Source organism: Amblyomma americanum, chromosome 11 (assembly GCF_052857255.1).
Source record: "Amblyomma americanum isolate KBUSLIRL-KWMA chromosome 11, ASM5285725v1, whole genome shotgun sequence".
In the NCBI taxonomy this organism is placed as follows: domain Eukaryota; kingdom Metazoa; phylum Arthropoda; class Arachnida; order Ixodida; family Ixodidae; genus Amblyomma; species Amblyomma americanum.
This window is the reverse complement of record NC_135507.1, coordinates 2,005,506-2,031,339: the sequence shown is the minus strand read 5'-3', so window position 1 is coordinate 2,031,339 and position 25,834 is coordinate 2,005,506. Positions and strand designations below refer to the sequence as shown.

Here is a 25,834-nt window from a genome sequence, read left to right as displayed (position 1 = left end):
TTCCTCTTTTTTTTTTTGCTCATACGTCTTTTGAACGACTAGCCTTCGCTATATGCCCAGCCCTTTACTAAAAGGGCATAAATGCGGAGCGGGCTTACCGTTCATTTTTATTTGTGCCTTTGTCGCGTAGGACTAGCTAATTATGACTCCAATACTCTTGACAAGGATGACTAAAATTCCCTGTCGGGTGTAAAAAAAAGATTCTTTTGCGAATTAAGGGGAAACTAAGGTAGTGTGTACTCCCCTCTAGGAGGTTTGGCTTATGGGTTTTAGCGTCCTGAAGCGACTTGGGCTATGAGGGACTACGAAGCGGAGGGCTCCGGAAAATTTCGAAAACCTGGGGTTCTTTCGCGCAGTACACAGGCTTCTAGCATTTGGCCTCCATCGACCGGGAAGGTTCCTGGGTCAGCAGCCAAGCACTACAACCGCTGAGCCACCGCGGCGGTTGCTCTAGGAGGATGTGTAGGGAAATCACCGTCTTTTTATGTCTGGGAAACGGCATAAGGTGTGGCAGTGTTTTCTGTTCTTTCTGCTTTTTCCCTCCTTCACCATGCGTGTTAGCTGAGGCCACAGAGCTCTACACCAACATCCAGACTGTATCCAGCACAGTACATACTGTCCGTTCGAGTACTGGATACCCCACTCCGTCTAATCGCACGCGCGACTCAAAACACAACTCTCTGCAGCAGGTGGTGGAACAAAAGGGAGTCTGGCCTAACAAATGCGCCGAGCAAGTCGTCAGAGATGGAGGCGATGGCTGCAAGCACGTATCGCTCGTGTTCATGCATCATTTCATATGTACGCAATGACGTATGCCTTGAATCGACCAGATCTGCGTTCTTTTGTTGCAAATTTGCGGTTGAGTTATATCCGTGGTTCTGTATTACAGGGAATTGTCACTATCCACGTCATTCTCTGGGTGCGGCACTGTAGTTTATACCGCACACGTTCCGCGCGAGGAAAACTTCGCTTCTGCGAGCAGGAAGGCTGCAGCTGAAGCAGAGTGCCGCCGTCCTGGCGCACGCAATCGGCCAGAACCTCCAAGTGTCGATGAGCACTACTCTGTTGCTGCGTGCTGGCACGGGGTTCGCAACTGCGCCTCGCTAATCCCGGGGAGGGCGCGTGACAAGAAAAATACAAAAGACACAAAAGCGCACAAAAGAACACGGGCTGCGGGTTTATTTCGGGCACTTCGGGAACCAAGGCTTCCTTCGCACTGCCATCCGCCGTTCTTGACGCCGCCGCCCTTTCCTCCTCGCAGCTCGTTGCCGGTTGAGGCGCTCCCGTGCACACCATGTTTCACTATGCAGCATTCTAATCGGCCCAAAATTTAGTCGGTTGAATTTGTCGCGCCACCTGTGGGGATAAAAGTAAATTATTTACGAACATTAATGAGTTACTTAGTTGAGCTAAATGCTCACTCTTCAGCTCATGGGCGGTGCGTGCGGCTGCTGGTGTCCGCATTATGACCTCCGGAGATGCTCAGGTTTTCGGAGTGAGGCTTTGCAACCTGGTGTTATCTTAAGAAAAACTCTGTTTCCTCCTCGCCTCGTTGGCGCGTCTTGTTCATTTTCTGAAGGCCTCCTCTTCTCCAAGTGCCCGGCGTGTGTCGGTATGGCGGCTTTCGCTAGCTCGCGGTCGACCACATCAGCTGCTGCGCCCCGCTCGCGGTAAGAAAACTTTTGTTTCGTCAACTGACTCGGCTGTGCGAAGCCTGATCTGTGTGTCGATCCGTCGATCTCGGTTTTAGAAGGTGACACTTCGATGACCTCGCGTTAGTTTCGATGGCGCGAGGCTTGTGCGCAGGTGTATCGGAGTTCCAGCGAGCGGCCTTGTCGTCAGCTGTGCGTTTATGTGCTGGCGCACGGGTGCCGCGTGACAGTTTGCCGGGCTCCGCTGCGCAGCGCACAAGGATAAGCGCTCGTGGAGTCGTGTCTATAGTCGCGCTTGCGCGTCCCTGAACGAGGCAGATAATTTCTTCTCCGGAGCCAAATTAAATTGGTAGCGGATTCGCCCAGACTGTGCAAACGAGGACGATCTTAGGATGCGAGCCTGATTTCAAAGCATCGCTCACTATTATAATTATACGCTGCATTCGTGGTCGGAGCTGGTGTCTGGCACGGTTTCTTTAATTTGTAGGATTTGACAAAAATGCATTTTGTATGGGAATGAATTAAGTGTCACTGCTCGCACTGTTGAAGACGGGAGCCCGTGTTCACTGCTGCTGTGCTGAGAAAACGCATTTGGTTTCCTGAGAGACGCGTGTGTTGTGCGTTACAAAGTAAGTACTAACCTGGCGTATGTAATGAGCAGATTTACTTTGTCTGCTGCTACTTGTGCTTCAGAAAAGCCAAGAAGAAAGTTCTTTGTTGAGAAAGGACCTCGCGCTTTGGGTACCCGAGAAAATTGTAATCGCATGAAGTCGAAGAGTGCGGATGCTCGACATGCTTTCCGCAAGGCGTCCTGTCTTAGAAAAAATGGAGGCTGTTCCGTTAAAACCGATATTTCGTTGTAGCTGACACTTATCTACAGAGCATGCTGAGAGATCGATATATGATTTCGTTACATTGGCTACTCATTTTTACACTGTCCCGTTGAAGACTTCGTTCACAAAATCTCAAAAAGGCTTGCTTCGAAGCATATGTTATCGCTGTTTTTGAATCTAAGCAACATGTGGTTGTCGCAATATGCGGAGAAATTGTCGTCGTTAACGCCAGTTCCACAGCGCTCTCGGGGTGTCGCCGAAGGCTATCACGTGACCCCACTGACCGACGACAATTTAATCAGATGTGCCGGGAGAGGGTGCACTGTGTAATGGACCACCATGTGGTCACTCGGTCCAGTGTGGCGGTGGTAGATTTCAGACGACTCACAAGAACGGTGATCATTTCTGCGGGGACTGCACGGTGACCTCCTACCTTTGGCTGCCATACGTATAACTTTAAGTGTCTTATAGTTTGTTTTTTTCTTGCATGCTGATAGCCGCAAACAGATGATGTACTCATGCCACTACGAATGCAGCGGTTGCAGTAAATAGGCGTCTGCCGTGGGAGTCAGTTGGAACACACAAATAAAATGGACGAACCCGACCAGTTCCTTGTGTGCACTGTCGATTAATGAATTTTTTAAGGAAATGCTTAACCGCGTCGCCTAATGTTGCTTTATTGTTGTTATTTATACCCACCCGCGCTGTGCCTTTGATTAAAAAAGAAAGCTCTGTTTTGGAATGAATTTAATATGAAGAAAATAAACTGAAATTAATTTGCTGTCGGTGCTATAGACCCCGGCGTGAGAGAGCCAGTGGTACTAGGCCAACAAACGTTCGAATTGTTTCGAAGATGCAGTGATGTAAACGATGAGGAGGTGGAGCAAACTACGGCTGGATAAAAAGAACTCGCATTCCTTGGAACTTCTGTGCACCCACTGCGTAGAAGTGGCAGAAAGCGGATAATCTATTCTTCGCCGTCCTTGCGTTCCTTCGGAGATTCGTCAACACTGCAAGATGCAGAAAATTCTCGGAAAGTGTATAGAACGTCGCTATCTTAGCTCAGTGCCTTCATTCGTTATCGGGAATTTGGGGCAGTTGCTACCTAGTGCTGCTAAACTTAGCGGCACAAGCTTCTCCTTTGGGGGAAGTCGTCTTTTCTGTGTTTAACTAAATAGACAGATAACGGATCCGCAGGATGTAGCTTCTACTTGATCTCTCGCATACCTCAAAAGCCATTCAAAGTTTAGACAATGAGTATACATGCATATACAGTGTATAGGTAACAAAAAGTATTTCAACATTTTTTCGTGTAATAGAGCATCAGAGAAACAATCTACCAAATCGCTTTTACTGATTATATTTTGATGCGGTAATACTCCGCCAGGTGTTCTCGGGGACGTTACTGCTTAGTTTCAGTTTTGTTTTCTTGTTCGTCCTTTCGTTGGCGCAAACTGTTGTCTTGATTTCTTGCCAGTTCTGGATTGTTATTAGTCGGATGCCATATTCCATTCATGTATTCTGAAGTTATGATTATTACTGATTATTTTTGCTAGCAGTGAACAGAGTGCAGTGTGGACGTAAGATAATCAAGATCACAAATGGTAATTGAACGCGGCCACCACAATGGATTGAAACATCAACAGCTGTTTTTGCAGTTTATAGTACCGCAGTCGACGGTTTCGGATGAGGCGTATGCATTCAGAGGAGGCGTCAACTCGGATCAACCAGGCGTATTTTCAGTAAGGACATCGTTCGCGAGGGCCGATGTGCACTCTGTTGCAACGACATTTTCACCGATCTGGTCCTGGGATTGGGCACTAGAGTAGCCCCGTGGGCTGCAAGACATTGCTTGAGATCGGCTGAGCTCAGCGCCAGGGAGAAGATGTGACTCCTGGAGCGCACAGGTGACCGACAGAAGCGAATGATTTCGTGGATAAGCGAGACGAATCAAAGTTGTTGTCTGGAAGCGATGGGGTTCATTACGTCGCCCCAAACGCAGTAGGCATCGTCCCCTTTATCAACTTGGAATCATGGTGGCGGGCACGTTATTGTGTATGCGGCTGTCTTGCCCGCTGCATGGAATTCAAAGTACCGAAGAAGTTTACCAAAGAGTTTTTCGGACGGTTATGCTTCCGTAGGCATGAAGACATTTTGGCGCATATGCCATCCTTAACGCTGTGGGGGCCGAAAGTTCACTAAAGGCAGTGACATCTGGGCGTGGTATATCCAAGGTTGCTTAGGCGTCCCTGCCTCGATCAGAGAAGCTGTGCCATATCAATTGAAATAGATCTGGTTTGCAACTAGGGGAGTTGTGAAAAATAAAATCGCCACTTGGTAGCGTCCGCCTTGGTCTTTCAAGATGAACTACGCTCCTCGATCACCGCCAGGGAAGGGAGTGAAAGAAGAGGGAGGGATCCGGAATAATTTCGGCCGCCTGCGCCTAATTATTACTTCGACGGATGACCCCCACTCATGCTCCGCCGTCTAAGTTATTACAGCAGTTGTTTTCGAGGAAAGGAAATGGCGCAGTAACTGTCTCGTTTCGCGGCGGACACCTCAACCGCGCCCCGTGAGGAAAGGGAAGGAAGGAGTGGGAGACGAAAGAGGCATCGTAGTGCAAAGCTGCGAAATAATTTCGGCCACCTGTGAATCTGACATCGTACTGCACACGGGCACCTTTTGTAGCGACAGCTACATTACGCTAGCATTGCGAGCCTTCAGCGTGGCACCCCTTGAGCTCCGTGATGGCGCCGTGGCTGGTCACGTGGTTGGCCACGTGGTGCGGAGCCGGCTGCGCGCCGGCGAAACCGAAGGGGGGGGAGAGTGAATCCACGTTCAGGGACGAAGATGAAGAAGGAACGAATCTGCGAAAGTCCGACTGCAATAATTCGACTGAGCGAGTTCCACTCGGCCATATACAGCTATCGCTTCACTCCAGGATTAACCAGAGCTGAACCACTGCCGTTTTTGCGTTCCGCCTCGATCGAAACGCGGCCGCCGTCGAGGTGGGAGGCACTTAGCGCGGCGAGGGAGAGGAGGATGAGAGGAGCATTCGTGAACATTTATTCGTCAGTAGCACAACTTTTTATTCCAGTAGCCACGTCATTGTGGTGCTGCTGTGCCGCGCAACTTTATTGTGACGTCACAATGCATGGGCTTTTCAAAATAAAGTTTGCCGCACCATCTACCAGTATCGGCATAATATGCACGAAAAGCTCGCCGTCATCCGAAGCGTCATTTGCAGTCTTCGGTGGCGGTGCGAACATGCAAGAACAGCGTAGAGCGGTTGGCTATTTCCTTACCGTGGGTGTTTTTGTTGGATAATTTTATTATTTTTGCCTGAAAATTATGTTTTTTACACTGACATGCAGCGCATCAAAATGAAGCTAACGGAGTGTACTATTCTACAGTATGCATTTCAGAAAGACGTATTGGATATTAGTGTGAAAATTTATTTGTTTAATACAAACTTTTATAAATATTATGTCCGATATGTGTGGCCTGAGCCTTATAACATGAAAAGAAAAGCTGCGTAAGGAATTCTGAGATACACAAAAAGTTTTGATGCAGATTGCTGGTCACTGGCCAAAGTCAAAAGATGAAAAGACGTTTCGGGAGCACTACGGCTCCCTTGTGAGCCAAAGTCAAAAGATGAAAAGACGTTTCGGGAGCACTACGGCTCCCTTGTGAACAAGGGAGCCGTAGTGCTCCCGAAACGTCTTTTCATCTTTTGACTTTGGCCAGTGACCAGCAATCTGCATCAACATGATTCCTGACCAGACGGTATGCCGCCAAACCCTCGACTACACAAAAAGTTTTGTTGCATAAAGAACTCAAAAGTTTCAATGCTTTGATATTGGCTGCCTCAGAGAATAATAATAATAATAATAATTGGTTTTGGGAGAAAGGAAATGGCGCAGTATCTGTCTCATATATCGTTGGACACCTGAACCGCGCCGTAAAGGAAGGGATAAATGAGGGAGTGAAAGAAGAAAAGAAGAAAGAGGTGCCGTAGTGGAGGGCTCCGGATGAATTTCGACCACCTGGGGATCTTTAACGTGTGCACTGACATCGCACAGCACACGGGCGCTTTAGCGTTTTTCCTCCATAAAATCGCAGCCGCCGCGGTCGGGTTCGAACCCGGGAACTCCGGATCAGTAGCCGAGCGCCCTAACCACTGAGCCACCACGGCGGGTCTGCCTCAGAGAAGAAAGCTGTTTCTTGGACGTGTTACAAATGCTATATTTATCTCCAAATATTTTGATTGGAATCTGCTAAACAGTACAGTCACGGTTAACAAAAACATATGCTAGTTCAGGTTTTCGTCTGTAACTTTTTTTTCCAACTTCGTCGAAAATGGACCAACTAGCCCGCAAGAACGTTTTACTACAACTTTTTATCGCACTGACACCTGCGTGTGAGCCATATATTAGAAAGAAAATACCATTTTTTTACAAAAGAATATTTATCAAATATTAAGCAATACTTGTTTCTAAAAATATACGGAAAAACTTTGTCAGTGCAGGAAGCCATTTCCTATCATGTGGGTTTTTTATGACAGAATGAGGCTACAGATGCAATAATGGCTCTTCACAATAACATAATATTTATTTATTTATTTATTTATTTGAAATACCTTACAGGCCCGTAGGGCATTGTGTAAGGGCGGCGGCAAAGCATCAAGATCAAATTTAAAAGCCGTCGCGGTGGCTCAGTGGTTATGGCGCTCGGCTGCTGACCCGAAAGGCGCGGGTTCTATCCCGGCCGCGGCAGTTGAATTTCGATGAAGGCGAAATTATAGAGGCCCGTGTACTGTGCGATGTCAGTGCACGTTAAAGAACCCCAGGTGGTCGAAATTTCCGGAGGCCTTCACTACGGCGTCCCTCATAGCCTGAGTCGCTATGGGACGTTAAACCAGCATAAACCAAACCAAACCAAATTTAAAAGGGGACAAGCAGAAACAGGGAAACAAGGCACTATACATGATCAGTAAAAATTTGAAACACCTCGATATAATACAGAACAGTTGATATAGGAACACAGAAATAGGAACGCATGATAAATAAAGGTAAAGTTGACATATAGCAATACAGTCAGCCTTTCGTCGGAAAGCCCTTTAAATAGATCGTTTCTTGACAGTCGATGATCGTCTGGCCTGTTTCCCCGCTCCTGCAGCAGTGATCGAGTTTCTAGTCGAAATTGCTCGCCTTTATATCCCAGATGCGACGTGCCCACTCTTGCCAGAGGTAATGATTTGGACCGAGGTCAGCAGACTTGCTTGGCCGCTCTGTAAGGTATACCCTCCTCTTCAGAGAATTTTTTTTTTACAAGCGCAGAGTGCTTCAGGCCATTGTCCTGCTGAAACATATGCATAAGCTTGCTGCCTGTGGTAGACGAAGTAGCCTTATATGAACAGTACGAGGGGGGGGGGGGGGTGGCTCATCCCACTTCGTGGGTTACTCTTACTCTCTTTCCGACTTGTAGCCCTATGACCTGGAACTGAACTATTACTCAAAAATGTCCACAAAAAAATCCGCTAGATGTGTATGTAATACAGTTTACGAACTTCAACTGGTCTGGTGCAAAAAGTTGGATCCTCTACAATTACGACGCTTTATTGAACGACTCAAGTACATGCATCTCTCATACCACATGGAACTTGGTGTAAACAGGAACCTTTATGTTGAGCCAGTTATTCGCATGACCACGCTAAGAAATCAATTGAAAAAATATAGCCGCAAAATCGATGCCTTTAGGAGCTGTTTCTTCCAAAGACCAGTCAGTGAGTGGAATGCACTTCCTGCTGAAACTGCGGAATGCCCGACTGTCGAGTCTTTTGTAGCAAAGTTGAAGCACCGGTCTTGGTCATTTGGCCCATAATGCTGCTGTTTTGCGCCTAGCGCCAAATTACTTCCACCCCAATGGGGTGGAAGTAATTCCGGAGCCCCCCACTAGCTGCGGCCTCTCTTCTTTCACTTGCTCCTTGATCCTTTCCCTGACGGCGAGGTTGAGGCGTCCACGGAGACGAAAACAACGTCGGGAGTATAAAGTCCACTTTCGCAAACTGCGTCGTTGTACTCACAGTGAGTTGCGTCGTGAGTATAATTCGTGTAATGCATCCCGGCTAGAAAAAATGAAAAAAAAGAGGTTGTTTATGATGAATATACATGTGCTGCTTTGTTCATTTGTGACTTTGGTATACGTTTCCGAATACAGTAGAGCACGCTGAACGTCTAAAGAACGAAATAGCGCGACTAAAACGAAGCACAAGGCGTAAATGGAAAGGGAAGGCCTTTGCCTGTCCCCAAGTAGCAGCGCAGAACGTAGACGGGAGCACGAGACGAGAAGGCGATGCAACGAGCGCTGTTATTCTGAGCAACACGCAACTTCATGTGCGCTTGCGTAAAGTCACCACATGTGCCACAGACACGTGACTTAGACACCATGAGATACTCGCGCTTCTGCACATTCACCAAAATCATTGCACGTTTAACAACTCGCTCTTTTCTTTTTTTTTTTGTTAGCAGTAGGGACGGCGTGCTGACACATTGTCCTTGTAGTCTCACTACCTCAACTGCCTCGATAATCTCACGGATCAGCTCTTCACTGTGTTCTTTCAGCACTTTACATCGTTTTGGATGGGCAATCTCTGCCGTCCTAGATGCTTGCACGCTATAGATTTAGGAATTCACGTCAGAGATTGGCCATCGAGAACTTGTACGGAGGCCAACAGTGGCGAATAGCGTAGGACGGACTGGCCGAGGTGACGTGGCCAACTGTTGCCGGGGCTGTTGCGGGTCGGTTTGGACAATCCCAAGCCGAATCCACGTGCCAGTGCGACGTTGTTGACGCGCCTGGATGACTCCTGCACAAACCGATGGTTACAGTGAGAACTTTTCGTTGACCTGATGATTACGTAGAACTGTAGCGGGGGTTGCTGTCACGGGTGCATTAACTGCGATGACGCTTGCAGCTGCGTTCTTTCTTTGTCCCGGCCCTGTTTTATGTTTGCGCATAATGCATGGTTTTGGCCTGCGTTCTCACCGTGGAGTTAGTGGAGTTTGGAGGAGCAACTTCAAATTTGTTTGGGGTTACTCCACGGTCTGACGCCAGTGTGCTGCTGGGTATGCTGACTTGAACGTGCGGGATGTGCGTAACGATGTCCTAGCGGGAGTGAAATTAATCTGCACTGCGTAACACTATACTCCTGGATATTATAAATGGTATCGACGATGTACCAACCTTACATCGACGCCGCCACAGGCCCACAGCATCGGCCGTAAGATCTTCCTCTGCCAACGAGGTCTAGGGCCCCACTAAGCCTCGATGCGATACATGCATAGTCGAGTTAGCATCACCTCTCGTTCCCCTGGTCACGCGGCCATGAACACAACCAGCACAATGCTGCGATTACGCGGTATGCTGTTTTTTTTTTCTTGGGATAGCGATGCTATTTACGAAGGTGTTACGGTTCCTATCGTATATGCGGTGGAACTCTTGGTGGCATTGACGCATTTCGCGTACAGCTGCTGCTTTCATTCATAACCGTCACCACTGACTGTCAGTACGCCTACCGTGAAAGTTGTGCTTTAATAATAATCGCTTTATGTGCAGCCGAGCGCAGAATTCAGTGAAAGCATCGATGGTCACTAAACCCAAGGATAATGGCGGGCAAATTCCAAAGGGTCATTGCTGATTAAAATCAGTTGCTGTGCGAGTTGGTATTCCATGCTTACATTCACAGCGCAAAGACGAACACGGACACGAGGGGAGACGCCACAAGGCGCCGACTTCAACATCGGCGCTTTGTCGGTGCTTTGTGGTGTCTTCCCTCGTGTCCGTGTTCGTTTTTGCGCTGTGAATGTAAGCATTGCTGATTACACTGTAAATAAATAATCAGAAAATATAATAACACGCATGACTTGTTGATTTTCAATTTTTAAACATGGATGCAATTAATAAAGGGTCCTTTGTCTTGTTGTCTTTTGTTGTATTTATCAACATATAAACGAGTAATATAAAAAACATGTCTGTTCACAATACAAAAGGCAATTTAAATGCAGTATTCATACAAACGTTAGCGCAAAATAAGACGCATTCACAAGAAAGGTGGACAAGACAACGCGCTACTGACAACAGTCGTCAGTAGCGCGTTGCAATGTCTTGTCCACCTTTCTTGTGAATGTGTCTTATTCTGCGCTAACGTTTGTGCATAGAACTATGCACCAACTAGCCCAGCAACAAGTGTTACTTCAGTAGTCATACCCCGTGGTTTCTTTGATATTAATTAAATCAATAACTATTGAAAAAACAAGAGTTGAGGGGGACCTTGGTTAGGGAGAGGGTGTAAGGTTAGGTTAATAGCTGAAGTGTGGCGTAGTCATTTCAGTGGATATTTGCAGGCTACAGTTGACTTCTTTGATGGATCCGTATGACGGCCCCTTCATAGCCCGAGCATAACCTTCGTTGCGTGAACTACGCGAGGGAATAACCGTAGGGGACTGCGTTAATGGGTCTCATGTGCGGAATTAGTCTTTAAGAGCCCCCTCATACCAGCACTGCTGGTGCAGCGCGGTTAAGCGATGCGCCACTGTCCTGCAGATGCAGCCGGTGGAGCCCACGTTGCTCTTATACCGGTCATTAATTTGCGTGCAACGATCCGGTGGCAGGTGACCCGCTTTCTCCGCGGATTTTAGAGCGCTGCTACCAAGTTACACTTCTGCATTCGGGGGTTAGGCATCCGCTTCGTAGTCGCCGGTTGTGCGAGTAGCACACCGAAACGCCACCTGCCAGCCGCGAAGAGCTGCGCTCTAATTTCGCTTTACCGGATATCGTATATATAATAATATATATCGTCTGTCAGTTTTCTTTCTTTGATTTTTCGCCAACGACGACGCTGACGACGACGTCGTCTTTTCTGCTACCCGGGCTCCTTCGCTATCGCGTTAGAAAAGGGTTGGGGGAGGAGGAAGGAATAGCTTGTACCGTATCGCGTATCGTCTGTACTGAAGTGGGGGGAGGGGGAGTAAGAGTTTACGAAAAGCTTGCTGGACAAAATACTCCGTGTTCCTTTGTGCCCAGTTTTTTTTTTTGCGCTGTGTATTTTCTAGTGTCGAAGTGAACAACGTCTACACCCCCAAAATTTTGCTCTAAACTACCTTGTCATCATAATAACGCGTTCATCAGGGCGTACTCATCCAAGTCACCCACCGGGTTTGTGGTAGCTTTGCACAAAGAGAGGATGACATCACTCGTCAACTAGGTGCGATTAGTGGGCGACAGTGCCTTAGCTGGAATGCGCAAAATGTCAATTTTGTACGTCGCCGAGCTGTGCACTTAGCCCAAGTAAAATCTGCTGCTGTGTAGCGTGTATACATGCTTTCAAGGCAGAAAGTTTATTATTAAAACTTCATTTGCCTCAAAGCGCGATAAGGATGAAATCAGTACGCATATTTTCTGTGTGTAGCCTGAATTCGTACGCAATTAACCGCTGATCCGCAGCCTTGAAAAGTAAAGCGCTTTCCTTTCAGTTGGCAAAAATAATTCCTTTTCAACTTTATCTTCGAGCGTCTGTTGGAGATCTGAGGTTAATTCATCTGGCGTTTTCTTTCGCCGATGAATATTATCTGTACTCCAGCACTGTTGTATTTCCTTCTGCTCCTTCAGACCGTATCGACGCTAGTTGCCGCTGCTCCTTCCTCCATTTGCCTCGTTGCGCGCTCTCACGTGACAGAGTCGAGAGCGCGGGGTTGAGTTTCACCTGTGCAGCGTTGCCCTCGAGATGCTTCCTTCCTCTATGGCGCTGCTGTTGAAGGGTTGGCTTCTGCCAAGATGTCGACATAGACGCATTGTTGCACGTCTAGACATGGCCCCGGAGGCCGACGCGAACGGGGCTCGCGGAAGTAGAGGCGTTGCCGCTGAAAGAGGTTCTTCACGAAACACAGCCTTTTGGGTGGAAACAAGCGAGTGGCGTGGGAGGCAGCGACCGCTTGTGTTTAAAATTAAATATGCGCCTAAATGGACCGGTCGGGTCACTTGTGAAGAATGCCAGCGAGAGCTGTTGCGATAAGCAACGCTCGCAAGAATAAACCGTTTTCCTCGGTTTCTTTTTTCACGCGCCCATTGCCCAATGCGGGGTTGGCCAAGAACACCTGGATGCTTAGTTGGCACCGGCTTTGGAGGACCGTACTACAGCAGGAGGCTGCGTGCGCGAGCTCTTGTTTCGAGGAGCGCTTTACTGCCGCGAGCTGATTCCCGCCTTCGTGGGAACGGGGAGGTATACGCACCGTTTTGTTTCGCGGTTTACCCCGACATTCTCGCCCATGAGGTATGACTGCCGTGCGACAAGGGTGGATTTAAGAGGACGAGGGGGCAGCCGCCTTCCCTCGGCGAGAGATTTCAACCCGTGAAATAGCCTATTTCTTCGGCGAAAAAAAGTAAACGAAAAACTGCGCCAAGAGCAGCTCAATTGTGAAGGCGCTGCCCTAACAAGCACCATGCACCGTACAAGTGGGTATATAGGTTTCACGCATGGCGCTGTGACTGTTGCAGATGCGCTGAGTGAAGAGAATGGAGTACGCGGTTGAGGCCGAGTTCCTGCGGGGCGTCGCTGACGAGGCGGACTGCAGCGACGAGCCCAAGGCGTTCATCGGCTTCTGGCCGCGGGCGCTGGTGGACGACGCGCCGGATGTGGAACAGGGCCCGTGGGCGTCGCTCCCCGACGTGCTGCTGGAGACCGTGTACAGCATGGTGCCCATCGCTGACCGGTACGCCATGTCGCAGGTAGGGAGCAAGGTAACATGCCCGGCTCTAATTCAGCAGCTGTCAGTGCACACACAGCGCGGGAAGAGACGATGCTGTCGATGCAGCGTAAGCATGTGTTGTGCACTGCTGTCCCAAGTGTTCGTACCAAAGCTAAACAGAATGCACCCCGAGAAAACTTTCAGAGAAACAGAACATGCAAAGTGTCTAAGAAACTCCGTTGGCATGCAGCACCATTGTAAACCAGCGCGGCCACGCATACGCAGACACGCAGTGAAATCATTGTAGATGTGTCAAAAGAAGCAGCAGCAAAACGCCGTATATGCGAACAAAGCAGTCGAAAAAAAGTCAGGCGGACTCAACATTTTCTTCTGTTATTGTATCCAACAACGTTTTGGGAATTGCGCTATTGAAATGTAGTAGCTTTTCAGTGATATTTAGGAGATACGGTTTTATGGCACTGTGTGTGTTGCCTTCCGTAATTTTTCCCAACCATGGGTGCTTCCCAACGATGTGAACAGAAGCGTAACTCTGCCGAGGAATTTGCGGTGCTGTAAAGTGTGTTGTTTTGGATACGTTGCAAGAGTCTAAAATAGTACATTTGGTTTGCTCTTATCAGTGAATACTTCTGAAGCGAAAGCTTCACTATACGCTATAGGTAAAGCCGGTTTCGCCGTGCGTTGCCGGCTGACCTTGACGTGAGCCAGAGGTCAAGTGTGGCTATAGGCATTACCATGTGTGGCCCACCATGGTGTCGCACCACTTGACCTTTCGATTCACCGGTGGAGGCCGGTAGAATAGTCACGTGACAATCGAATGATGTCGCGCGATGGAAACTGCGTTGTGACGTCAGTCTGGGGGGAATACATAGGCCGCAGCATTCGTTGGGTTACCAGCCTCTCGCGATCAACCATTAATTTAACCGCCACCTGCCAGGGTGGCAGAATGGGCGCGCTGCCTATCCAGTGTGCGGAACGCACTCAACATTACAGGCGCCAAGCCGCGTCTCCTTGCCCGATACACCACAGCTTTCGCTCTCTAACCAGGTTCAGCAGTAGTTAAACCACAGCTGATTTTTTTTTCAACATGGTATTTATTGCAATGATACGATGTTTTATGTACTGTCGGCCGCAAAAGTTTGCGGGATCTGCGATGCGTGGCGTAGTGAAGCAAAACTGTATTGCTGGGCCATCTGCCGTCACAGGGCGCGATGCCGAGGCTCACGGCACGCCTGCTGCGGCAGTACCACTGCGAGTGAGCCTCGACACTATATGCTCTGTGACATCAGATGGCGCAGCAGTGCAATTCTGTTTAAGGGTGCCTCAATGTGTGCCTCGCCGCGCCGGCGGCGCTGGCATCGAGGCACCCTAGTTTTGCTTAGCTCCGCCACGCATCGCAGATCCTGCAAACTTTTGCTGCCGACAGTACATGAGCTATCGCCAAAGCCGAACATTCCTCATGTTAAACTGCATCACACTCTCGAGCTTTGCATTGCAGAGCGTCGTCTTCATCAACTTCCATCTGCTCCGTTCGGCGGCACAGCCGTGAATGAACAATCAGGGCGTGGCAGAAGCTGCATTACTCTCCTCTCAAACAAGTAAGGTAACCGGAAGCGAGAAACAACTTTATTGAAACACCAGTCTGTGAACGCCAGGAGAGAAATCCATCTCCCCCGTCGCACCTGTAGCCGTCGGCGGGAATCCCTTGGGACACAGCAGCAGCAAGGACTTGACCGATGATGTCCTGCTGGACGTTAGGGTCTGGGCTGCGGTGCAAAGCCTCCCAGGATTCTGGAGTGCGCGAGCTATCGTGCTTAATTGGTCGGACATGTCCACACCATGTGGACCAAAGTCGCTGCGTCGTCGCAAAATTTGCCCTTTGACCTGAAGACTTCAGGATGCCACTTGCTGTAGAGTAATGGGCTGGGAAAAACCCGTCTGTAATTTTCTCCACATAACCTTCTCTTTCTTATTGAGTGTTCTGTCCGCGGGCGGATAAATTTGTCGATTGTAGTCTGCGGTACAGCGTGATTTCCTCGCCTGCGCGCATATCCTCCCTGCTGTTTGCAGTTTCGGTAACTTGGAAGGTCCCAGGGTTCGACCGGTAAGTGAGGCCTGGGGGACCGAATGACCTTCCTTCCTGGTGGGCTGGTGCCCAAACGAGCGCAACCAGTCCTCTCGGTCCTCCTCTTCCCTGTTTAATATACGAATGGCAGTGTCCGTCACCCTCTCCGACTTGCAGTTTCTTACACCGTTTCTTGAGTCGCTGATGACCACCTTGACCGCCCTTTGGCTGACGGCCACGGCTATGGCCACTTCATCAGCTTCTACTGTCTCGACGCCACGGACTGTGCAGCATGCCACCGGGTTCCGTCTTCCCTCACCGCCACGGCCGCGTGTGCCGCTTTGCTCTCGTATACTGCAGCGTCCGTATTTAGGACGGTGGTAATACCGAACCCTGTGCCGTCTTCCCGTTACCCAGTTTGTCATCGATTGAGTCTTCCCCTATCTTGAGAGCGGATTTCCTGTTCGTAAGAAATTCTTCGATGTAGTACACTCCGTTCCCGAAACTGAGTTCAGATTCTCCAAGACGTTCCTCACGTTGTCAGATGCCTTTGCCTCATCCAACCTTCCGATCACTGTCGTGTCTCGGTGTCTATAATTTGCTCCTTGAGCTGCAGCATCACGTCGCATGCCGGTCTGAAACCGATCGTGGTGTCCGGGTACAGCCCATTGTCCTCTATGTGCTTATTGAATTGCGTCTGAACGATGTGCTCCATAAGCTTACCCACGCTGAGCGATATCGGTCTGAGGTTCTCGAAGCGCAGTCTCTTCCCTGACTTGGGAATGAAAATGTTTCCACTCTGTGTTTTTTTTCGTACTGACCATTTTAATTTTTTTTCTGGTTACCTTTTCATTCCCAAGGTATCCAGAAAAAAAAATGAAATGGGCAGTACAAAATAAACACCGAGAGTGGAAACATACTGTCCTTTAGCGTGCCAAATATGGATTTAGACGGACGACATGGACAACTTATGGCCGTTCGCAGCTTCGCTGGGATGCGGTCATTTCCTCAAGTACGACTTCATAGTACAGTTCACAGACGACGAACCGTGTACGAGCCGACATAGTGGCGCAAAAGCTTTTCCCTCAATCCTCGTCGGCGAATGGGTGTCCAAGCCCAGACTCGGTCTCCCGGCTCGTGTTCCGCGTTGCGTCTTCGTAGGTTGTAGCGTCTGACGTCGGTCCGCTGATGGTCTTGGATCCATAATCGGCCAAGTCTTCGGGATTCTCCTGCGCGCTGAAGGTAGGTGGCGACATCGATCTCGTCTTCATCGGCGGCGTCTGGGAGCATGGCGTCGAGCGTGGTGGCTGCCATGGACGAGCCTAAACGGAGTCATCTGGGTGTCTCCTGCACAAGGGTGCACAGATGACGTATGGAAGGCTGGGATCCCAGGTAATGTGTTCGGCGTCCACATGCATATCGAGCACGTCAGCGCTCTTTTGTTCAGACGCTCCGTAAGACCATTAGTCTGCGAGTGGTACGCAGTATTTCTCCCGTGCTTTGTGTGGCTGTAGTTCGGAATGTCTGGAGTGAGCACGGCCGTAATTACTGCTCCCCTGTTCGTCATTAGAACTCCTGGGGCGCCTTGGCGCAAAAGGATCTGCTCGACGAAAAACTTCCGCTGCAGCGCTACTCGGCAGGGCTTTTCTTCGGCGTAGCGGGTCAAGTAGTCGATCGCCACAATGATCCGCGTGTTAAGACGAGTTGCGCACACGAAAAGACAGACACGGGAAGAAAACAGATTGACGGAAAGAGCGCATTGTTGCTCGATGTTGACGGTGGGAAGGGGCCGAGCAGTTTCACTCCAATCTGTTGAAGCGGCTCGCTCGGTGGTGGCACGGGCTTCAGTAGTTCGGCTGGCCCTATCGGTGGCGTCTTTCGTTGCTGACACTCACGGCATGTTTGGACGTACCGTACGTGCGACGCCGGTGGACAGTCGTGGTCGGTAGTATTTATCTTGAATGCGGCGCAGGGTGCGGATGGACCCGAGGGGCCCAGCTGTTGTTTCGTCTTGCGAAGCCTGCAGAATTTCTTCTCGTAAGCTGTTCGGAACGAGCAGGTACGCGGTCTTGTTGGGGGCGAAGATCTTCACGAAGATGCTACTTTTCAGGCACAAAACTGCGCTTTAACGCTGTTGGGTTTGAAGAAGCATTGCCTTCCAGATAAGGAACCAAAACCAACTGCAGCTATCTCGAAAAATGTGGAAGCACTTGAGCGTGGCCGCGATCAATCGAGATAAGTCTGGTCGCGTCTCGCATCGCAAACAAAACGATAAAGCCGTGTGCCGGCGGCTTTGAACGTGAACTGGCAAGCAGTACAGGTATTCGCGACAGCATGAACAACCCCTGTGTGTAGCCTTCATAGATTACGAGAAAGCATTTAACTCGGTCGAAACCTCAGCCGTCATCCAGGCATTGTGTAACAAGGGAGTAGAAGAGGCATATGTAAAGGTAGCGAGATTAAATGTCTGCACAGTCACCATAGTCCTCTATAAAGAAATTAATACAATCCCAATACGAAAGGCGTCATGCAGCGAGGCACCATCTCTACAGAAGGATTCCCTGCGTGTCTACAAGAGGCATTCAGAGAACTGGATTTGGAAGATCAAGAGATAAAAGCCAATGGCGAATGCCTTGCAATGGAGAATACGAACTGCAAACCATGATTGAGAACCTAGACAGGCAAAGCAGAACGGTGAGTGTGAAAATTTATTACGAAGAAATGTAAAGTAATGTTTAAGAGTCTCGGAAGGGAGCGACAGTTTACAATAGGTATAGCGAAGCGTTGAACATGGTAAGAGAATACTTAGGTAGTGAGCGCAGGTCCGGATCATGGCAGTGGAATATCAAGGAGAATAGAAACGGGATGAAGTGCATTAGGCAGGTACTCTCTGACCATGAACTGCAGTTTACTACTACCCGGCCCCTCAAGAGAAAATGTGTAATAGATGTATCTTACCGGCGTTAACCTATGGGGCTAAAACGCAGAGGCTAACGAAAACGGCTGAACTCGATTTGAGAACAGCACAGCGAGCTGTGGAAAGGAAAACTATAGGTATATAACCTTAAGAACAAGTAATGCCAATGCAATATGCATATCCCCTGGGTAACGGTGTGAAGTAGGGTAGCAGGGAGCGCTGAGAATCCGGTGCTCGGATGAGACTAGGAAGTTTGCGGGTATAATGTGGTCGCAGCGGGCACAGGTTGATTGGACGACGCAGATAGCTAGGTTGATGTTGAATGTGTGAAACTGGCCATCGCAGGTGTGCCGCAACTGGTACCGCGTATTCTACTCGCCCCAAGTGTGGTCCGTGTTCATCCTCGACGACCGGACCATGACGCGGCGCAAGTTCAACTACTACATGGGCTACCAGCACCTGCTGGACCATTACCGGACGCAGATCTGCGTGCACAAGATCGGCCGGCACATCCGGCACCTGCTCATTCCTGCCATGTCCAACTTCTTCAACCTGTACGAGTTCATGGTCATCATGGCGTACTTTGGCGAGCGAAACAACGCGCTGGGCCACCTGCGACGGTTCGACTTCACCTTCGGCTGCCACCTGCTCGGCTCTTCCGAAGGTCAGCGGCCACAGGACAGCGTGTTCGGCACGGGCGGCAAGCTGCTCGAGTCGCTGAAGCGTCTCATGTGCTGCTTCACGGGTCTGCGTCATCTCGCCCTCACGGACCTGCTCCTGGAGCCGCACGAGGCCAAGTTCCTGCTCGACGACGTGGCGGAGATATGCATGACCACGCTGCGAACGCTGAGGCTCATCAACTGCTCCAAGGAGCCGTACCCGTTCCTGCATGCCGGCGTGTTCCTCAACCTGACCGCCCTGTACATCTCGCCCCAGCACCTGGACGACGACCTGGTGACCCTGCTCAGCTACACGGCTCTTCGGGACCTGCACCTCATCCAGACGACGTACACGGAGATGGGGCTGTGCGTGTCGCCCCGCGTCTGGAGGGAGTGCAGGAGGGCTGCGCCGAGGCTCCGGGTGCACCTCTCTGTCGAGGGCACTGTAGCCAAGGAGGTGGGTGAGGTGTGGCTGGTGCACTGAGCCTAAAGACCCTCTCTGTTCCTTTCAAGTAGTCTCGTGCGTCAGCAGTTCGATATACGAAGCACTGTCACTCGATCGAGCTTAGTGCTCGTGCTGCTGTGCAAGGGATAGCGTAAGGGTCTGCAACGACGACCACTCAGCCTTCATGGCTCAGCTCAAGGTTTTGTGATAGTGAAGGAATTTCTTTCTGGGGTTGGACAGTTATAATATGCTAATAAAATAAATAAATATTCAAACAAGATATACCTACGACGTGTTCTATACATGGAATTTCAGCGCCTGGCCTTGCTGTAGCCGCCTTATCTACGAATGACATTAGTATACCCAGCTTGCAATGGTTTTTATAGCATATGGGGCTAAGCAGTTTGCCACAAAACGTTTCTTTTGGGCAGTCGGGGATGACTGTCTTCAGCGTTTTATCGTCTGAAGATGGCATCGCGATTAAATAATAATAGTAAAAAGAAGCGTTCACGCCGCTGATGCCAGGTCGTCCAAAAAAACTCTTTCTTTGTTCACAGCTCATATGGCAAGAATATGCACCAGTGCATTCCGTGATTTACAAGACTCCGTACAACCAAGTGGGCCCAGAGTCTGCTCTGACGGCTGCCACGTATTACCCCGAAGATCTGAGGATCTACGCCTTCCTCGGGTTGCCGAGATTCCACATGGCCAAGCGCTTTGTCGACAGACCGGACTCTGCACTGGTGAGCACCTTTCACTCCGTTCCCGATACTGGCATTGAAGAGGTCTCATTCTGAGGCATCGTGCAGCAGGCGTCCTTTCAAAGTGAATTATATGAAACCGCGGCAGTCGGACACGACTCATGCACGAAGAAGCGGCAGATGACGTCAAGGTCGCGATAATTCGCTTTGCATCTACTAGCCATCTGCGATGCACTTGCAAGGACCGCATGCTTCATAACAGCCTCTTTTAGTGTCATTTGCCGCTTCGTCCTTGAGTTGTTTGTCCCTTGTTGCAACCACGAAAGACGCCGAAAGTAGATATATACTTCGGAACTATACTCCGACATTTCGCATTTTAGGAAAATGATGCGCGTGTGAATTTGCTGGGATAAGGGAGATGGAGAGAGGGGGAGGGCCGCGGAAGTAAGGGAGCTGTGAAAAGGGAAGCTATGCACAAGTGGAAAGTAATAAGTGGTGCTGGAATTACAGGGGCTAGCTCAAAATGCCGCATTTACTCGCGTGTTGATCGGTGTGTCGTATATATAGGTCGACCAATGGAAGCTCGCAGCCACCGACGTGCAATTAAACTGAGCGGCACGACACATATACCGCGGAGCTGCGGCGGCGCATTGAGACAGGCACGTCCTCGCTGCTTTCCCCAGCATCTGACGCACTTTCCGGCTACATCGAAATCGCGTGCGCTTTCTTTTATTTTTTTTAAGCCCCCAAACAAACACAAGAAAACAAGCGGGTGGACTTGTACGCTGGTAAATACGGTAAGAATGGCTTAAGGTCGTTGGGAAAGGCATTAGTCGTGCAGCGGACTCGGGTTTGTGGTGCCGATGTTGAGTACATGTTCTTATAACAAATTTAGATTCCATAGTTATTCACACAGGTCGTTTGAAGAGTACATGATCTCTCTGGGTGCGAAAAAGCGTTTAGTGGCCAAGTTTATGGAATATATGGACTCCTGGCTTGATACGCTCTTCGGAGATATATAGCTGTAAGATCTCTTCAGAGTCCGCTTTGATAACTGCTATGGAGCTTTCGTACGGACTCTGGCCGCTCAAGGCCGCCCTGCACGGTTGCGCCGATTAGTGTGTGGGCACCATTTTCCGCACCGCGATGTCAATGTGGCCTGCGGGTGATAACCGCGCCGTGTTAGTCCCGAAATCGCGAGGTTCCGCATCATCGCTGACTGCTTAGCCCACAACGACCTCAGATGCAGTTGGAGTCCGCTAGATCGCCGATGAAACAGCGCTGGATCCTCCGGATGCGCCTCACCCCTTAGTGCCCGCCAAACCGACGCTCATCCCTCTGTCCTCTTCGCCAGGTGTCTCTCTCCTCCTCCTCGTCCCCCGGCCTCCATGAAGCGCCTCGGCTGGCGCATATCGTATACCTTTTTGAGGAACCTGGCTCCCCTCCGGGCCGCCCTGTCGCTCTGTTCCAATTGTGAACCCTCGTAAAATTAGCTAGCTCAAACCACATCCAGAACCAGTAATTCTTCAGCTTGTGCGCAGGTCGCAAAAGACGGCCAGCTTCGTACTCTTCTGGTGGTCCTGTGCCCCTCACCTTATGCCCGTTCTATAATATAATTATAATTGGTTTTGGGGAAAGGAAATGGCGCAGTATCTGTCTCATATATCGTTGGACACCTGAACCGCGCCGTAAGGGAAGGGATAAAGGAGGGAGTGAAATAAGAAAGGAAGAAAGGGGTGCCGTAGTGGAGGGCTCCGGAATAATTTCGACCACCTGGCGATCTTTTACGTGCACTGACATCGCACAGCACACGGGCGCCTTAGCGTTTTGCCTCCATAAAAACGCCGCCGCCGCGGTCGGGTTCGAACCCGGGAACTCCGGATCAGTAGCCGAGTGCCCTAACCACTGAGCCCCCGCGGCGGGGTATTTCCGTTCTCAGAAGTCAGATCTGGGAGTCGTATGCTGGACCGTTTTTTAAGGAAGCGGCGACCAGTGATAGCGGAAATAGAAAGACAGCAAAACGTGATGTCTCGGGACACGCATGGAAGGCAGCAGCGAACGTCGTCTTCCCCTGCCGCTATTCTGCCGTCGAGTGGCAGCAAGTTGCCTGGCGAGGACCAAGGGGGAATGTTCGCTTGCAGGTCTTGCTGTGCCGCTCGTGCCACCGACTGGAGACGCTCGTGATTCGCGAGCGCATCTCGACGGCCACCGTCCTCCTGCTGGCCTACCACGGCCGCTCGCTGAGGCGCTTCATCGTGCGCGGCAACGCGGTGATCAAGAAGTGCGACTGGCCCCGCAACCCGGACTGGAGCGACGAGTTCTACGCGTGGCTCCGGCACACGTCCCAGTCGTACGACGCCGTCTGCCAGGAAGTGTCGCAGATGCTGGGCGTCCCCTGGGCGCCCCTCACGGACAAGCAGTTCAAGGCCATCGTCATGCACGGCACCGGAGGCAAGGATTTCTACCCGGTGTCGCCGCAGTCGTCCATGAGCGAGTTCCGCTTCCAGGCCTCCGAGCACCGGCTCTCCTTCTCTTCGAGTGGCTCCTTTTCGCCCATCTGAGGGGTGACATTTTGGGGGGCCACATTTTTTTTTCGGCTTTATAGGTGCAAAATGTCCCATGGGTTCTTTTGTTTTCGAGCGTGGGCACCTGACATCACTTTTTCCATTAGCCTGCTTCAGAGAGAAAAGGGGGAGAAAAAGATACAACGCAAGAACGTGAAAAACCAAGCAGAAGAGCCAGAAGTATCCTGGACGGATGAGTGTACGTGATTGATTCGTCTCCTTCGTGGACTGCTTCTCCGTCTTCAGGACGTGTGCTGACACTCTCGAGCACGCACACGCCACATTTAGCATGCCCGTAGTGCCACTGACAACGGAAAGCTGCCATTGGCAATAACTGCCTTACAATAGAGGAAAAACAGACGTGGCGCCCCAGCAGGCGTGCGCAATGCTATTGTTTTTCAGCAGCGCAAGGGACAAAGGACGAGACAAGTGCACAGACACGGCGCTGACAGTCGGCGCCGTGTCTGTGCACTTGTCTTGTCCTTTGTCCCTTGCGCTGCTGTATAACAATGTCACACCGACTTGCCCAAGCTTCTACAGTATGTGGCAATGCTAGCTGAAACCGGAGTGGAGTCCCGAGGCTCGAAGGAAAGGCAGCTTTTATGAAATATGGTTCAAGGTCACTTTTACTTAGCATTGATATCTTGTGACGTGCTAGAGTAGTGCAGTTGGACACGCATGCGCTGTTGTTCTTTCAGCGTATCTACGCTGCATAATTGCACTTGACACCGAAAGTGACAGACCTTTTGTAACCGGCACGATGCTGATCGCATTTGCCGAGAAATTTTTCTTTGCAGCTTGCTTGTGCCAAGCATTTTGTTAGGCTAAGTAACCCTCAGTGCGTCATGAGTTGTTATTCTGGTTTGCGCTTTTTTTGCAGTATTTGCGGCAGTTTTTTTTTTTCGCGATGTGTGCACTGAATTGTTTGCGTGATTCTTAGACTTTCAAGTGAGTGGTGCGGCAGCGAATACCTTAATTTTGCATTCTCTGTTCTGTCTCCTCAGCATCAATTCAGCTAAGCAAGGTTTGCAATATTTTCACCGTGTCTTTCTCTGGCGTGACCATTGTTACTGCCTTGTTTCAAAAATGTGACGCTGGCTTGTGCAGCAATGGCTTTAGACTCTGCGAGTAATAAGCTCCTTGTCAGCAATAGTGCAGAAGCAGCTTTCCATCGTTACTGTTGCGTTTGTTGCTGGAGCTGTTTTTGCAGTTTATCTGATAAGCGTATTTTTCTACAGTCACCATTTGGACGTTTTAAGAATAAACTGTCGCCTGTGTCCTGTTTCTCACTGATGGGCTGGAACAAATACGTTCACCTACTTGTCGCATGAAGCGGCGTAATCACCAATGTAAGAGTCGATAATCTGTGTCCTATAGTCGTGCCAATACATCAGAAGTTGTTCTAGAAGGAACTCTTGCCTCTAAAGCCACTCCATGAAACCAAATTAAGGCTGTCTACACTAGTCTCTGGGTGGCCGGTTTGACGCAAATATAGAAAATGTGCGCCTAGACATTGAATACCATTTCAAACAGCCTATAGTACCATAATTTCCTGTGTACATGTCCGCGGATTAAACATACATAAATGTTGAAATTTTATGCGGTATGGGTAATCTGCAGTTGCGCACTATACAATAAATTTGTATTCAAGATTGCCTATTATACCATGCTCGACGCAGTTCTCACTATCCTGAGGTCTTTTATGGCCAACCTTGCGCTGTTTTCTGCCACCGCACAGCTTACTGTGTCCAGGCGTAGTTACTGGTTTTCGTCTCCCTACGATCCACACTGAAAATAAACCACATAGCTGATCATCGGCAACTGACTTCATAGCGCGTAGCCTGGCTGGTATAAGCAGCGAACGCAAAAGATGGTACGGTCACGCGAGTCGTCCAAGCTGTTTCGCCGGCTGCCCGCCTCGCTTCCTGTTCATTGCTGTCAACAAGGTAAGTACGTTAAGCAAGTCGGTGACGGCATTCCACAACTGCCTCGCGACGAACGGGACATAGAAGAAAGGAACCCGCAGGGACACAACGTAGCGCCGACTCTCGACTGAAGTCTTCATTGGCTGACCCTGCAGCCGGAATATGCACCCGGCTGGCGGCCAGAAACGGAAAGCAATGCGCACAATTCAAGCGTAAGAAGCAAAGAATGTCAAAATGCAACAGGCAAGTGTCAGCATTTGCAATCAAGACATTTTTCTTTTTCTGAGAGTGCTATAGAGGGTGCGCTAATACATTCTTCCGGAACCTTTGCCATCATGTGCACTGCGTTTATAATTTCCCTTGCCACCGAATTGCAGCTCCTGCCTATCACGATGCACTTGTTGTACAACGATTCGCAGGCGTTAATGTCATCTTCGCCTTCATCGTTTTTGCAGTTGCTGCAGTGCATTGCCACGTGGCCATTCATCCGCAAACTCGCTTATGAAACATTCATTCGCACTAAACTAGAATATGCCTCACCCATTTGGAACCCGCATCAGTCATACCTAATTGAAGCATTAGAATCAGTACAAAGTCGTTCAGCCCGATTTATTACTTCATGTTACGATCGCAGAACCAGTGTTTCTGGCATAAAATCATCGCTTGACATACCGCCACTGTCTTTTCACCGTAAAATTTCCCAACTCTGCCTTTTCCACAAGTTATACTACAGTTTTCCTCAATTGCACTGCACATTTCTACTCCCTCCCAATAGAGCATCTCGTCGTCTTTTTAACAGCCTGAGCCTACAGCGCTTACATGGTTCCACCAATGCCTTCCAAAAATCCTTCCTGCCATCCGCCATTGAACTGTGGAATGAGCTGCCTGATGCCGTTGTAACTGAGCGCGATGCAAATAAATTCAAAACCCTGCTTTTAACTCATCTTTTTCGTTAGCGCACTTACAGTGTAATGCCCGACAATTTTCAGTACCACCTCTGCACATGTTACATTTTTGAACCCTTGTCTGCTAATCAGTTTTCCCGTTCTCTTCCTGTATATATAGCGTGATGGCCACAGTGTACCTGTGATTGTTCCCTTTCTCATTTTTCAATGCTCTTTTAACAATTGTTTTGCCTTCTTCACTGTTATATTTCAAATGTTCCTATTGTTTGTGATTTCGTATTTTTGCTCCCCCCTTATGTAATGCCCCACCTAGGGGTCCTTAAGGGAAAATAAATGATGATGATGATGATGATGATGATGCCTGTGATGGGGACACGTGCGACGTCACCGTCGCTGGCACGGCTG

At 49.6% G+C, this 25,834-nt stretch overlaps 1 protein-coding gene across 1 annotated transcript; it reads left to right on the top strand.

Moving 5' to 3' along the window:
• The first annotated feature begins 1,535 nt into the window (after window positions 1–1,535).
• Window positions 1,536–23,888, top strand: LOC144111309 (uncharacterized). The gene is made up of 5 exons (XM_077644570.1): window positions 1,536–1,670; window positions 13,040–13,270; window positions 18,576–19,346; window positions 19,892–20,077; window positions 22,177–23,888. The coding sequence occupies exons 2-5, from the start codon at window positions 13,058–13,060 to the stop codon at window positions 22,594–22,596; spliced, it is 1,590 nt and encodes a 529-aa protein (XP_077500696.1). The 5' UTR covers window positions 1,536–1,670; window positions 13,040–13,057; the 3' UTR covers window positions 22,597–23,888.
• Window positions 23,889–25,834: the final 1,946 nt, after the last annotated feature.

What these genes read in the sequence shown, in the direction of transcription:
- LOC144111309 (XM_077644570.1), top strand. Translation starts at nt 13,058, where the DNA reads ATGGAGTACGCGGTTGAGGCCGAGTTCCTGCGGGGCGTCGCTGACGAG. An exon ending in AGGGCACTGTAGCCAAGGAG is followed by an intron (nt 19,347 to 19,891) that starts GTGGGTGAGGTG and finishes CTTTGTTCACAG; the next exon opens with CTCATATGGCAAGAATATGC. An exon ending in ACAGACCGGACTCTGCACTG is followed by an intron (nt 20,078 to 22,176) that starts GTGAGCACCTTT and finishes GTTCGCTTGCAG; the next exon opens with GTCTTGCTGTGCCGCTCGTG.